General features: G+C 38.5%; 2 protein-coding genes across 2 annotated transcripts in view; one reads left to right on the forward strand and one right to left on the reverse strand.

Moving 5' to 3' along the window:
- Window positions 1-1,245: 1,245 nt before the first annotated feature.
- On the forward strand, window positions 1,246-6,566 carry ten1 (TEN1 subunit of CST complex). Its single transcript, XM_084426128.1, has 3 exons — window positions 1,246-1,472; window positions 2,368-2,525; window positions 5,948-6,566. Exons 1-3 carry the CDS (start codon window positions 1,384-1,386, stop codon window positions 6,064-6,066), a joined length of 366 nt encoding a protein of 121 aa, XP_084282254.1. The 5' UTR covers window positions 1,246-1,383; the 3' UTR covers window positions 6,067-6,566.
- A 60-nt stretch (window positions 6,567-6,626) lies between these two features.
- The window catches only part of evpla (envoplakin a), a 33,164-nt gene continuing 25,661 nt past the window's right edge, over window positions 6,627-14,129 (reverse strand). Inside the window, exons 14-22 of the mRNA XM_084426111.1 lie at window positions 12,861-13,033; window positions 12,445-12,623; window positions 12,220-12,358; window positions 11,729-11,922; window positions 11,430-11,580; window positions 11,238-11,321; window positions 10,964-11,071; window positions 10,793-10,885; window positions 6,627-10,626 (exon numbers count right to left, since the gene is read on the reverse strand). Of these exons, the coding sequence (XP_084282237.1) occupies window positions 7,288-10,626; window positions 10,793-10,885; window positions 10,964-11,071; window positions 11,238-11,321; window positions 11,430-11,580; window positions 11,729-11,922; window positions 12,220-12,358; window positions 12,445-12,623; window positions 12,861-13,033 (4,460 nt within the window). The 3' untranslated portion in view covers window positions 6,627-7,287. The remainder of the gene's footprint in view (window positions 10,627-10,792; window positions 10,886-10,963; window positions 11,072-11,237; window positions 11,322-11,429; window positions 11,581-11,728; window positions 11,923-12,219; window positions 12,359-12,444; window positions 12,624-12,860; window positions 13,034-14,129) is intronic.

A 14,129-nucleotide genomic window follows, 5' to 3' on the forward strand; every position in this document is an offset into this window, starting at 1 on the left:
ACTGAGGATATTAGAAGACATGTTTGTCGTAAGTTTTATTGTAAAAATATAGGATATCAACATAATGATGTAGTTGTTTATATTTTTAGCTTCATTGCAAGTGTATGACATTTGGTATAGAAATAAACAATGGTAATTAAGTGCTTTTCCTAAAAATGAGAAAGAAAATACAGGGCATTAAAACAGTATGAACTACAAATAAAGTCAGTATGTGAGGCTAAATAGATGTGTTTTAGTCTGAATTAGGTAAGATGTGTGCTTCCATTTCAGTTTCCACAAATCCCTTCACTCGATTGGGATGTTCTCTTTTGTTCTGGGCGGCAAGTGCAGTAACTGTAACATCGGGCATATTTTGTAGTATTAAACACATATTTATACCGACTTCATCAGGCTCAGAAAATTATTCACAACGAACACAAAGAATGGCCTTCTCAGCTGCCATAGTTGCAGCTCTTGCGTCATCAGAACAGTGTGTTCAAGACATTCTCTGGTTCAACCAAAGCCAACGCATCACCGTTTCTGTTTAAAAAACGTATATCTCAAACCCCGTTGCACACCGGTGCACGCCGTTTCCAGGAAACATGACGTTCAACCCGGAAACCGTAGCAAAACGTTGCGCACCGTTTTGAACTTGAACGTGCCCAGACATTCTCTGACGTGCCCCAGCTCGGTCGTGACCCTCTCTAAGCGCTTGGTGTTTTACGGCAAGGCACAAGAATCACAATTATCCCCTGTGATCTTTGTTCAATAAAATAAATAAGATGAAAGCCGTTTTAATATGAGTTACGCCCCTTTTGCCTTTCCATAAATGTAAAAAAAAAAGTAAAGCAACACAAAAATAAATAATTACGATATAAATAAAACATAAGCAAATACAAAAAAACACCGATATTTATACGTTGTAACATATTTGTTATATACTGAATGTATGTTTATTTTTTACAGTCTATGTAAGGACCACGGGGAAGTCCTATTGAAGTCATATTCTTCTATTGTAGCAGGAAGTTTTTAATTTTCATAATTTTTAGGGCATTGTATAGGAAAGAAACTAATTGTGAAATGCACAAAACAGAAACTTGTGCAAACAGACGCTGTATTTGAGCAGTACATAAACTATTGAATGAAAATGTCTCCGAAACATCTATTTGACAAATATTGTATTTATTTCACTTCAGCTGTGGTAAAGTACGCGAGCGCTACTACGGGAAGCAGAAAGTGTCTGACTTCACGTTCCGTTTTCAGCTCCTCCCTCGCCGATCAGTTACATGCAATCGCAGCCGATGTCGAACACAACTAGTCGTAATGGAGAGAAGTGTGAAGTAACCAAAATACTCTTAATTTCTAATGACCCAAGTGAGTCTCTTATATGCATGTTAAACTGATATGCTGCCTCCTCCAGCCGCGTTTTACTTTCCTTTGGAGATCAACACAGACCTGGTGAAAGATGGTGCGTCAGTGCGAACGTTTGGCAGGTCGGTCCACTTGTTAAAGTTGTCAGAAATGTTTAGGTGCGATTTTTATTCGTGTAACCCCATTATATCTTTAGTGTAACTGCCTAATATATTCCGAGAAGTGCTGCGAACTTCCGTTTTTATGACTAAAAATGTAGGTTACATTTATTAGTTTTTTTGTAAAACATATCATTGATATGTTGAAAAAGATGTTTATAGAATATGTATTTTAGGATGTAACTAAATTGAGCCTTCGATATAACTATGCAAAACAGATAGTTTGTTTTGAACCAGAATCCAAAATTTGTAAGATAACGTTTGGTGTTGGAGCCTCTCCAAATATTAGGGAGACCATGTTTATGTTTTAGTAATTTTCTAACTTTTCTCATTAACAGACAATATTAAAATTCTGAAATAATTAGTATAATATATTTATAGTAGGCCTATCTACTATCTGTAATTGTGCAATCAAATTAATGCTCTGCAATCTTTCCAGAGTTCTGTTTTAGATTTCTACTTTTGCTCCAAATTGTATTCCAATTTATTTTTTTGAACACCATTTACTAAATAAAGGATTTCTGTCATGATTCTGTCTAATGCTCACATTTAGTTTGTAGTCTACCTGTTTCCCTTGTTATTTCTCTCGTTACCCATTTTCCCCTTTGTTTCCACTGTTAGTTAGGTGTCAAGCCTTGTCTGTTTTGGTTGTTTTGTTGTGAGCTTAGTTCGCTTTTCTTGTTTTTTATGTACCTTTGTTATTAGGCTATATGAAGGCTATATTAAAGTACTGTGATTGGATCCAGCTCTTCCTTGTTTCTTAGCTCTTTTGTCATAATTGCCTAGTAAATCATCATTATGTATATCCTTCGCCTGAAAAAAAAATAATAAATTAGCTTGTGTCCATCTTTCCATCTAGACTTACAAGTTACGTGCCAGAAGAGTCCAAAGCTGTTCTAAGTGGTCAGCAGTTTTCTGCACAGTGCCACGTGTCTGTACAAACAACACTTGTTGAACCTTTCCAGCCCATACTTGGAGCTCAGTATTTTGTCCTTGGCGAAATTGAAAAGACTGATGGTGAGTTTGAATAAGACAATATGATTAAAACAAGTTTCTGCCTACTCAGTCATAGGCGGAGGGTATGTAAGGCTGGGGAAGGCTCAGCCTTCCCCTGGCCACGGACTTGAGACTAGCACAATTCGAGTAAAAAAAAAAAAAAAACAATTCGAGTGAAAATTTCTCCCTCAAAAGCAGCCTGCCTGCTACTACTAGTTGCTTTTATAAAGAAAAGCTGCCCATAATTGCTGGTCTAGGATCAGTTTCCTCCACTCCAAAACCAAATGATAAGCGCGGCTGGCTCAGTCAACTGTGGTCTGTGGAAAACGTAAATTGCATGCCGTGCGCACGCGCAGAAATAATTCATTTATGCAGGATTTTTTTTTCGATAAACAATTTTTAAATAAATGAAAGCAATGTAATTCATCAATTACAATGTTTTTATTAAATTGTGATCACTTTTCGTTCATTTTAAAAAATAGTTTATGACACCCATATCCGGCACTCGCCTAAAAACGCGGGTTTATGTGCTTTAGAAAAAAAAAGTGATTTAGGCTATTAGGCTAATTTTGAGCTGGCAGCCAATTTAGTTGACATAATCGACATACGAACATTTTTCAAGACAAAGACTTCAAGCTACAACGATCTAAACAACAGCCCTTGCCCATCCAATTCAAGTGTGCAAATATCGGACAAAAACTTAGAAGAAAGCTCGTCTTCACAGATATCAACAGATACAGCCGGTGAGTCTGGCTGCACCAGGCCTTGTGAACGGATCTTTGAGTGTGTTACCAATAAAAGCAGCAGCACACCAGTGGATTTGGGCACAAAGGAAACTGGACCATCACAACCCTACTTGCCCGAATACCCAAAAACATTGTTCGGTAAGCAGAACCGGTCATTTTCGTCCGATTACTATAAGACATATTCATTCATTGAATACAGCAAAGAGGCAGACGCGATTTTCTGCTTCCCATGTAGATTGTTTCAGTGCAGTTCTAGTGGTGCATACAGAGATCCTGCTTTTATTGCAAATGGAGTATGTGACTGGAAGAATATATTAGCAAAGTTACAGAAACACGCAGACGGAGCACCACATCATCAGTGCAGTGAGCAGTGGCACTGCTTTGAGCAAACCAAAGCTACTGGTTCCATCGCTGCACAGTTAAGTGAATCTCACAGGACCTCAGTGCAGAGCAATAGGGAATATGCAGCATCCATTGTTGACATATTGCTCTATATAGGAAAACAAGGACTTGCACTGAGAGGGCACGATGAGAGAGAAACTTCTGCAAATCGTGGGAACTTTTTGGAGCTGTGTGACTGGTACGCCAGACGTGACGACGCTTTCTGCGCTCGATTAAAGGCCCCGTTCAATCTTACGAGCCCTGACACACAAAATGAAATTTTAGAAATTGCGTCTGGTTTAGTCAAAAACAAAATAATCCGCGGCATCGAAAACAATGGTTTTTTTACTGTTCTAGTGGACGAAGCACGGAGTTTTAAAGAGGAACAAATGGCCGTGTGTGTGAGGTACACAGAGAAGCTGGAGATAAAGGAAAGATTTCTAGGATTTGTTGACTGTTCTGAAAGAGTTGATGCTACTGGAATTTATGGACACATAAAGCACTTTCTGGATGCGTGTGGAATCTACACTTTACCCATTGTTGCACAAAGTTATGACGGAGCGGCTGTCATGTCCGGTCACGTAAACGGAGTCCAGCAGAAACTCCGTCAAGACCATCCATCTGCGGTGTACATTCACTGTATGGCCCACAAGTTGAATTTGGTTTTGGTCGATGCATGCAAGGTAAATCGTACAGCAGCTACGTTTTTTCACATCCTCGAGAGTCTGTATGTGTTTTTCTCACAACCAGGCACACACCATGCATACCAGCAGCACCAAAAGGAGCTTGGGGTTAAAGGCGAACTGACAGCACTCAGCGACACGCGATGGGCGTGTCGATGGAAAAACATAGCAGCTGTCAAGACTTCAATAAGAGCCCTGCTCTCCACTCTTTCCGAGCTCTCTGTTCCCCCTTATCGTAGGTTTGTTGAGGCATCCGGTCTCTTAAGCCATCTCAAGAAGGCCACGTTCTGTGTGTGTCTTTTGGTGTTTTACCAGGTTTTCAGTATGATCCACGTTGCACACAAGGCACTACAAAAGAAAGACACGACATTATCTCAGGCCTCAAGTGTCATGGAATCTACAATAAACGGCCTTGAGAACATGAGGACCACTGAAAAGTGGGACGAATTATGGATGGAGATTAAAGCATTCTGTAATTCACTTGACATTTCAGTCAGAAGATGAACGCGATCTTACGCATAAGCGAACTGCGAAAAGAACTGCTACGTTGGATTCCTCTGTTGTCACAAGTTCCCTTGGACAAAGAGAATACCAAACAAACATCACACAAAGCATGAAAGAGAAATGGGCCCAACAGCTATATTTTCCTGTTTTGGATACCCTGTTGGGTGAGTGTCAGTCCCGGTTTTCCACTCAGACAATGGGAATAGCAAAGAGTGTGGATGCTGTGCTAAAATGTGACCCAGAAGGCGCGCAGTTTCTTTTAAATAAATATGCGACCACCCTCTCTATCAACCCTAAATTGGCATGTACTGAGATGAATTTACTGAAACTGAACTCACGTCACACATCTCCTGACTTCGTTAAGGAGGCACTCTCGACTGGATTTTATCCAAACTTCGAAAAACTTTTCAAGTTGGCTCTAACATTACCGGTGGGGACCGCAACATGCGAGAGATCTTTTTCAGCTATGCGACGCGTAAAGAATTGGATGCGTTCAACAATGGGCCAGGAGAGACTTTCATCCTTGAGTTTGCTGCATATTGAGAGTGACATTACCACAAAACTAAACAACGAGGACATCATCAACGCATATGATGCCAGGTCTAAACGCAGGATTTTGCTGCATTAGGTAAGGCAGTGTTTATTTATATTGGCTGCCAGCCGTGCCAGGCATACAGTAGCCTACTGCTTGCTTTTTTGCTAAAATGAACAGTTTGTAAACGTGTTCTTTTATTTAAGATGTGCACTGTAGGGTCGTAGTACCTAAGAGTACCTAAGTAAGATTTTTACATTGTACCTGATTTGTTTGTATTTGTTTCGTTAAAAAAATAAAAACCTGAAAAAAAAAAACAGTTTGTAAACGTATAGTCGCGTTAATAACAAATTAGTTAACGGGAGCGTTTATACCGGGACGTTTAAGTTGTTGCTAGGCGACACGTTGGTTAAAACTTACATGTGATAGGAAATCTATTTTGCATCAAGGGGAAGCGAAGCGCACATAGCCTTACCCTGGAGTTGGTTCACCCTCCGCCTATGTACTCAGTGTAGCCTAAATCTAGAGGTAGTTTTGTTGTTTGTATTCAGAATGTCTGTATTTTTTACCAGTATTTTTCTGTTTGTCTGCTTCCAGGATTAAGTGGAGGTATACTGCATGCCCGTGCTTTGACTTGTGTTGATGGAGTAGACCTTGCACTAATGCAACAAGCCATTGTGGAACAGAGACGCTTCTTTAAGGAGAGAGAGACTTAGATGAATGTGCAAGCTCCCTGCTGTGAGAGCCCTCATACATAAATATCCTGTGAAATGTGATCAACTGAGAACTATTTATCAATGTTTTTTTGTACAATTTGAGAATGTGTGACTTTGTATCAACCTCTCAAAGTTGGATTTTTACAGAAAGTAGATGTAAATTGATTATCATTAGCTAACTGTAAAAATAAATCTACTTTTAAATTATTTTACAAATAAGCAAGTAAAATATTCAGAGGTTGTAGCAGAGGTAAATGGCTCTCTGGATTGCTATATAATATGTGGTATTTGTTCCGAACTTTGATACCCTCTGTATATTTGATGGCTAGTGCAGGGGGTAGGTCAAACACTATACCTCTGTTTATTTAGAAAGAAACGCTTTTAAAATGTATTTTAAAAATAACTAAATAATACATTTAGCACAATTACAAAGAAATATCACTGTATGTGTTCTGCTTAATAAAATGCTATGCCTGCAAATAATAAATTTAATACCACTCTTTGTGTGTTGACTTCATTTAGTAGAACAAATTAGAAACAAAAAAGACAGAAATCATTTGTTGCATTTTTAATTTCAGCAGTATTAGAAAGGAAAGAGAATGGTAAAGACATAAATAATTAAAAGTATAATGATTTTAAATCAGAAATTGCTCTTCTGGCCCATCATACCATGCAAATAAAACATGCATAACATGTTAGCTTTTTTGTTAAATATTCCCTTTGCTCTGTGTTACTATATTCTGCCCCATTACATACTGTAAAAATGAAGTAAACATAAGCATCTCATCAGCTGAGATTTTTAAATGACTCTTAGTTAAATGTAACTAATGTTAGTAATGTTCAAATTTTAGAGATTGTATAGCACCTGAGATTTACAATAAGTTGTATTACAAGTACAGTACAGATCAGATTACGTATTACTTTCAAATTTCAAGTACAATTTTTATTTTATTTTTTGTTATCTCTAAACATGTTTATTATTATACATTAATTATCTTAAAATCAATAAAATCTTATTCTATTTTTCCTGGTGTTGCAGATTGAACTTGAACAAATTGAATCAACACACCCACTAAACACTTGCAATTATAAACTTGTCCAGGACTTGAGTGTTTTTTTGTGTGAAATATAATATTTTCATCTTAGCCAATGAGAAATAGTCGACAATGCAGAAAATTTAATGCATTATTAATTTTGTAAACTTATGTAGACTATGAGTGTCTATGTATGAGGGAAATATGGGGAAGCATAGGCAGAATCTTTTGAGGAAGCAGGAAGCATAGGAAGACCTGAGAGTCGGTCTGTCTTACAACGAGCCAAAGCCTGCTTGTAGTTGATCTTCTCCTTTGTGATGGGATCAATCAGCTCTTTTGCATAGTTGATCTCTTCCTGAAGCTCTCTCATCATTGTACTGTCAATCATCTTAGAGCTGACAGCATCCACAATGTTAACTCTTCCTGCTTTGTTGGGGTTGACTAACCCACCTGTCAGAAATTGTGCCTCCATGTATCTCATGGCATTCTCTTTGGGCATCCACCCTTTCTGTACAGCTTCTCCGACTGACAGACGCTCTTTAGTCACAGGGTCCTCGACTCCAGTAAAGGCCTTCTGAGCATTTAGTAACCGCTGTAGTTGACTGGACTCAATCAGACCTCGATCAGCTGCTTTGTGGACAGAATATTTTGTGCTGTTGCTGATGTCCACGATGCCACCAGTGGCTGCCTGTGCTTCAAGAAGCTTTTGGGCAGTGTTGGTGTCAATCATCTTTCGACCCATGGCACTGTGCACATTTAGACATGAATCAGTGTGTACATCATACACTCCGCAGATAGGGAACTCTTCATTGAGCTGAGTTGGTTGGCAGGTAACTGGGGTGTATGACCTAGATTTTTTTTCACCAGCCACAAGAAGAGCAAACTCTGAGATGGGCATTTTGCCATCCTTGTACTGTTGTAGTTGGTATTTAGTCACCCTGCCTTCTTTTAGTGCATTTTTGATTGAGTACTGATTGCCACTCTTGCGATCTTGCAAAACAGAAATCTCACCATCAGGTCCCATTGTGGTGGTTTCCTCCCAGTCACACTCCAGTTCCTGTAATTGCATGTACTGGCTGCGATCAAGGAAGCCTCGCATGTAGGCATCATATGGTGACATGTCTTTACCAGTGTTAGGGTCCAAGATGCTAATCTTTGTGGAGACATTGACTTCCTTAGTGCGAGTCTCTGAGGAATCCTCCTTCCTCAAACTGTTCTTTAGCTCCCTGATTATGTTATCTCGCTTGTGAATTGTGTCCTTCTCTTCCAGGATCTCCCTTTCTAGCCTTTGAACATCTGATTCCATTTTAATGCTTCTTTGCCTATTCATTTGATTTCTTTCACTCATCAGCCTAGACTGCTGGTGGAATGAGATGCTGATATTTTGTCTTTCAGATTCCAAAGTTCTTAGCTCTTTCTGAAGGTTTTCTTTTTCTCTTTGCAGCTTGTCCCGATCATGAATCAGGTTGGTCTCCTCCAGGGATGTGGTAGTTCTTTTGCTTGCTTGTCGCTGCAGTTTCTCATCTAGACGATGGAGTTCATCCTCAAGGTCTCGTCTGGCATTTTTCTCCTGTTGTAACAGTTCTCTAAGGTGGGACCGTTCTGCTTCCACTGCTTGATCTTTCTCTACACGAACAACCTCTTTATAGATGGTCTTCTCAACCGATTTCTCTCGCTGCAAAATTTCTATCTCGAATGTAATTTTCCTGATGTCTCTATCTAAGCGCATAATGTCACTGCTCTCCTTATCCATGTCTGTCCGAAGACCATTGGTCAGTTTGTCTAATTTTGGATCCCTCTCAACTTTCAGAACTTCCTCTATGACTATGTTCTCTTCAATAGGTGGTGGGGCAGTTTCTAGCTCATGGATCCTAGATTTAATTTGTCTCAGCTCAGTTTCCACCTGTATCTTTTTTTGCCTCTCATCACTGCTCCTTATGATTATCTCCTTGTCTTCTATGAGTGCTCTCATCTGCTGCACCTCTAACTCAAATTTTCTACGATTCTTCACTTCTTCATCTAGACTCCTTCCTAGCCTATCATGATCAAGGATCTGCCTTGGGTCCTTTTGTAGACGCACCACCTCTTGCACTACTACTTTTTCCTCTGGTTTTTGTCTCTCAAGCTGAATGTATTTATTCTGAAGATCAAATACCATTTCCTCTATAGTTCTTCGCCTCTGAGTTTCCTCACGGATCTCTCTCCTGAGACGATCTGCCTCCTTCTCCAGAAGTGGGTCATCAACATACTTAGTTACATCTTTTGTGACAATCTTGGTCTCAACCTTTGACTTTTCAGTCTTCCACTCATCCCTGTCTTTTCTAAGACGGATAAGCTCATCCTGCAAAGTACTGTAGGTTTTTTGCAGGGAATATACTTGATCTGAGAGCCTCTGTATTTCTCTTACATTCTCTGGACTTCTTTCCTCTTTTACAACCTCCTGAACTACTTCCTTATACTCAACTTTGGGTTTCTGTGAATGTAGAGCACCAAGCTCTGTTTTCACAATACTAATTTGTCTCTCAAAGTCTGAGCCCTGCCTGCTACTGTCTTGAAGCTCCCATCTCAAGCGTTGCATCTCTGCCTCTGTCTCAGGTGCCACCCTGAATTTCTCATTTATGATTTCTTTGACTTCCACTTTGGGCTTCATCTGTTGTATTTGAACATAGTGTGACTGAAGGTTACTAAGCTCAATCAAGAGACTTTTGTTCTCATTTCTCACTTCTTCTATTGTAGTCAGAAGCCCTTTAGACTCACTTATGAGTACAGGGTCCTGCTCAACCCTTTTCACCTCCTTGGTGACAACCTTTGGCTCTAAAGTTGGGATGAGCCTCTCTATAGAATTGATCTGGCTTCTGGTTTGGGAGATTTCACTCTTCAGTGACTTGCACCTCTCACCTTCATCCGAGATATCCATCTCAAATGTCCTAACTGCCTTCAACATTGTTGGATCTTTCTCCTGTCTTACCACTTCCCTTTGCACCACCTTCTCTTTTATGATTTGCTTCTTTTGCTCCAAAATTGTCATCTCTGATTGCAGGTAAGCCTTCTCTTGTTCTTTAATTCTAAGTTCACTTCTCAGTTTGCTTATTTTTTCTCGAATGTTTGATGCTTCTATATCCAGCTGGGGGTCTTTCTCTACCTCCGTCACCTCTCTTGTGACTAGCTTGGGTTTAGTGTTCTTAAGTTCACTTTCTAGGCTAGTGATCTTTCTAGTCAGTACCTCAATTTCACTTTGTGTTTTGGTGCGTTTCAGTGCTTCTTCGTGAATCTTTTTTAGAAAGTCCTCCAAATTAGACTCAAGTTTTGGGTCACGGTAATACTGCAGAACTTCTTTCTCCTCCACTCGCTCTACACCTCTTCGACTCTTCAGAGATAAATATCTGGTCTTGATGCTACTCAGGCTATTCTCTGCATTGGCATTTTTGGCAATTTCCTCCTTTAATTCTTTCTGCAGAGCTTCAGTGTCCTCAGAGGCTTTTTGTTGCACCTGTTGCTGTTGTACGGCATTTACTTTTACCACATTCTGTGTAAATGGAAGTAAGACCAGTTAATATTTCAAAGGTGAACACTTTGAAGAGTCACAGGATTATTTGCTCTTCATAACAAAGATAAAATTAATTGCAGTATAATACAAATTAAGCTTTTTGATTAGTGGTAAAATATGAAAACTGTTGATCTCTCATTTGCACCTCAGCCATGATGCTCTTTGCAAAGTTCATCTGGTTGAGTAACTGGTCACTCTCAGCAGCTGTTTCAGCATAATGTTTTGTAAGATCCTTCTCCTGTAGCAAAACAGAATACGGAATTAAGTATTTAGTTAATATTAAAATGTCTCATGTTTTACATTTCAAATAACTCACCTGCTTTGCAACAGCACTAGCTAGGGTGGTGGTGTGTAGCCTTTTAGCATTTGTCACAGGTGTGTCATCAAGAGTAGCTTTGTACTTATCACAATTCATCTCATATTCCTGCCCAAAATAAATGCAGTATACAATTTACACTGTATATATAACTTAATAATAATTTTATCATTAAAGGTTTTTTCACAGTTTTATACCCCATTTAAATAAAAAGTTATATTTGGTGTGTGATTCTGGATACATGCATTTACTGTAGCCCAAACATTTGACTTACTTTGAGAGTATTTTGGAGATCCTTGGAGAGATCAACCACCCTGTCCATGTTATCACCTTTCCTCTTTATATCCTCTATCACCCTCTTTTGAGTAAAAGAAAACCACATAGTGAGAATTGTAGTTTTAAAAAAAAATTATTTTAATCAGATCATTTATTTTATATATTGTCTGATATAGTCTACAGATCTAACCTTCTGAGAGTTCTGCTTGGCATTGACTTGAGTCAAATCATTTTCGGGGTTAATCTTGTTTTTAGGTAGATTATTTAAGAAGGAGCTCAGTGATTGGCTCACATTCTGGAAGTCCTGGTGTTTTGTGTTAGCCTCTTGCAAAAGCCTCTCTCTAAGGAAATATAAAAACGTTTTAAGTAACAACATTTTTTGTTCAGCTCATTGCAGAAAAGAGAAGGTATATCTAAGCAGCACCACATTAAACTAATTTAATGCCTTTCAGATTACATTTTTAGCATGAGTAAGCGTATGTAACTCACCTTTCATTTAGCTGGTTGCTCACATTAGCATATCGGCTTTGAAGATTCTTCACTTCTGCTTCATGTCTGCGTATATCAGGACAATACTCCTGGTAACCCTGCTGAAGTGAACTGCATAGCTTCTTAAGTGCCTCTAGGTCCTCGCTAAGCTTTTGCATCTCACTTTGAGCACCAGCAACGTCTTTTCTCAAACTCTGGATGAATGACAATATATTTTGTTATGCATAAGATTTTAGTACCCTACTGGTTATGTGCAATTGCATGACTTTAAATGCATTTTAAAAAAAAACAAATCCCATGGTTTGTTGGAAAATACACAGGTTGCAAATTTAAAAAGGAAAAATTTTACCATAAGTAAAAAAAAATAGATAGATAATCTAGGAATACTTTAATGTCATAACTCTGGGTATGTAGTCCAGGTTTGTGATTCACACATTAGAAGTGGCGACATAATTACATTCTACTAAATTCAGAATGAATAATGTCTTTACTTGAATCTCCTGGGTACTGGTCTGAATGGCACTCGGTTTGTCTGGGATGACACCATCATCAGTGAGCTGTTTCTCAAATCCTGAGACAGTGCTGTCCATCTTTGTAAGCTGTCTCTCCAAAACCATAGAAGCATTTGCCCTAGTGTTAAAAAGAGACAACAGAGTTGCAACATCTAGAATTCTTTCTTCAATTTCCTAAATAAATAGACTTGTAATTGTACGTACTTCTTTTTGTAGAGATCAATGAGAGCAGCTAGACTGTCTTGTTTGATTTTGGCATCACTGAGTTTTTGGGATATAGTAGAAGAGGTTGGCCCATTAGAATTCTTTGAAAGTAGAGGTTCCAGGTCCTTTTGGGCTGCAGCCCTCTGTTTTTCCAGCTGCTGGAGAGCTGTAGTTGTTCTCTGTTTAGAGAAGAAAAATCTTATATGAGCAGCACCTACTGGCCCATTTTTCCAAAACCTTTGCTTAAGGTTGTTGAATCAGTTATCGGTTATCTTGCATCGAGTTATCAACAGTCAATAACCTGGTTGAGTAGTTCATTCCTGCACTTTGTCTTATTTGACAGTATAAACCCATGCAGGCGGTTTATCTCTAAGCAAGGAAGCTTATCTCTACTAGATGTCTAAAGCATTTCTCACCTCTTGCTCCTTCAGACGTTTAGCGAGGTCTGTGGCAGGGTCAGTGCGGTTCAGTGGGGCTCTCAGACTGCTCAGAGTGTCCATCTCAGCTTGAGCTAGATCTTTATCTATTTGGTTTAGAAGGCTAGTCAGCTCTACAGCTTTGGAGTTCTCCTCGGCTCTTGGAGCAGGAACTACAACAACAAATATGACACTGATTTATTATCTCAGAGGTAAGTTCAGTACATTATGTTAAAAGTTCCTAGTTGTTTCATGAGCACCACATACATGATCACCCTTTCTAATTGTCTACTGTGTTTTTAAAAATAACCAAACTAGGGGATTTGACCCCAACAAGAAACACACACTTTTAATAGTTTATTGAATAATATGTGATTTGCACTTAACTCAGACTGAATGCTGGGGTATAGGCTGAATTTCTTTTTAGGTGAGCAAATTTAAATATGGCTTCTCAATTGTATTTCATATTTTACAAAACTGTCCACTATGACTGTGAATAGGCTGAACTGGGGTGATTTTTTCAAAAGCATTATTTAGTTCCATTGTTTCCTACATAGTTTAATGATTCTGTGTTTGCCACAACCATAATTCCAACAAACATTAGCAAACATTGCAAAGTGACGTGGTTAAAAGCATAATTGTTAGTGTGACTTAAGTATATCATGCTTTTGAGAAAAATAACATTCCCAGCGTTGGGGAAACTTACTTTTAAAAGTAATACATTACAATATTGTGTTACTCCCTAAGTAATTAATTGCTTTACTTAGTTAATTTTAATAGAAAGTAATGCATTAAGTTACTTTAGCATTACTTTTTTATCTGGGCTGGGCTTGCTTGTTTGATCTTTAATAACAAATAATCAAAAGTTCTATTTTTGGCAAATGTAAAGGCTCTTTCATACCCAAAACTGTCACGATGGTGACAATCAAAAGTGTCATACTGCAATGCATGCTGGGTACCAGCATAGTACAAAAATCGTCTATGACTCCCAGCATGTTGCAGTTGAATTGTCCGGTTATTTTCTTTAATTCTTACTATTTGCTTTTATTTTTGCGATTGTTTCTGTGTTGACTTTTTAGTAGCTTGTTTTGTGATGTTTAGAGTTAATCTGTTTCTTTTTTGTTTATTGTCACCCTTGTTAAGATTCATATGCTCATTCTTGATGTTTCTGTCTATCTAAATAATGCTGTAGTTCAAACCTGTTTTGCAAATAATTAAAAAAATCCTTTAAAACTGTTTGCTCAGCACTGCTTTATCTTTTACTAGTAG

The sequence above is a fragment of the Rutilus rutilus genome (genome assembly GCF_951802725.1).
Source record: "Rutilus rutilus genome assembly, chromosome: 12".
In the NCBI taxonomy this organism is placed as follows: Eukaryota; Metazoa; Chordata; class Actinopteri; order Cypriniformes; family Leuciscidae; genus Rutilus; species Rutilus rutilus.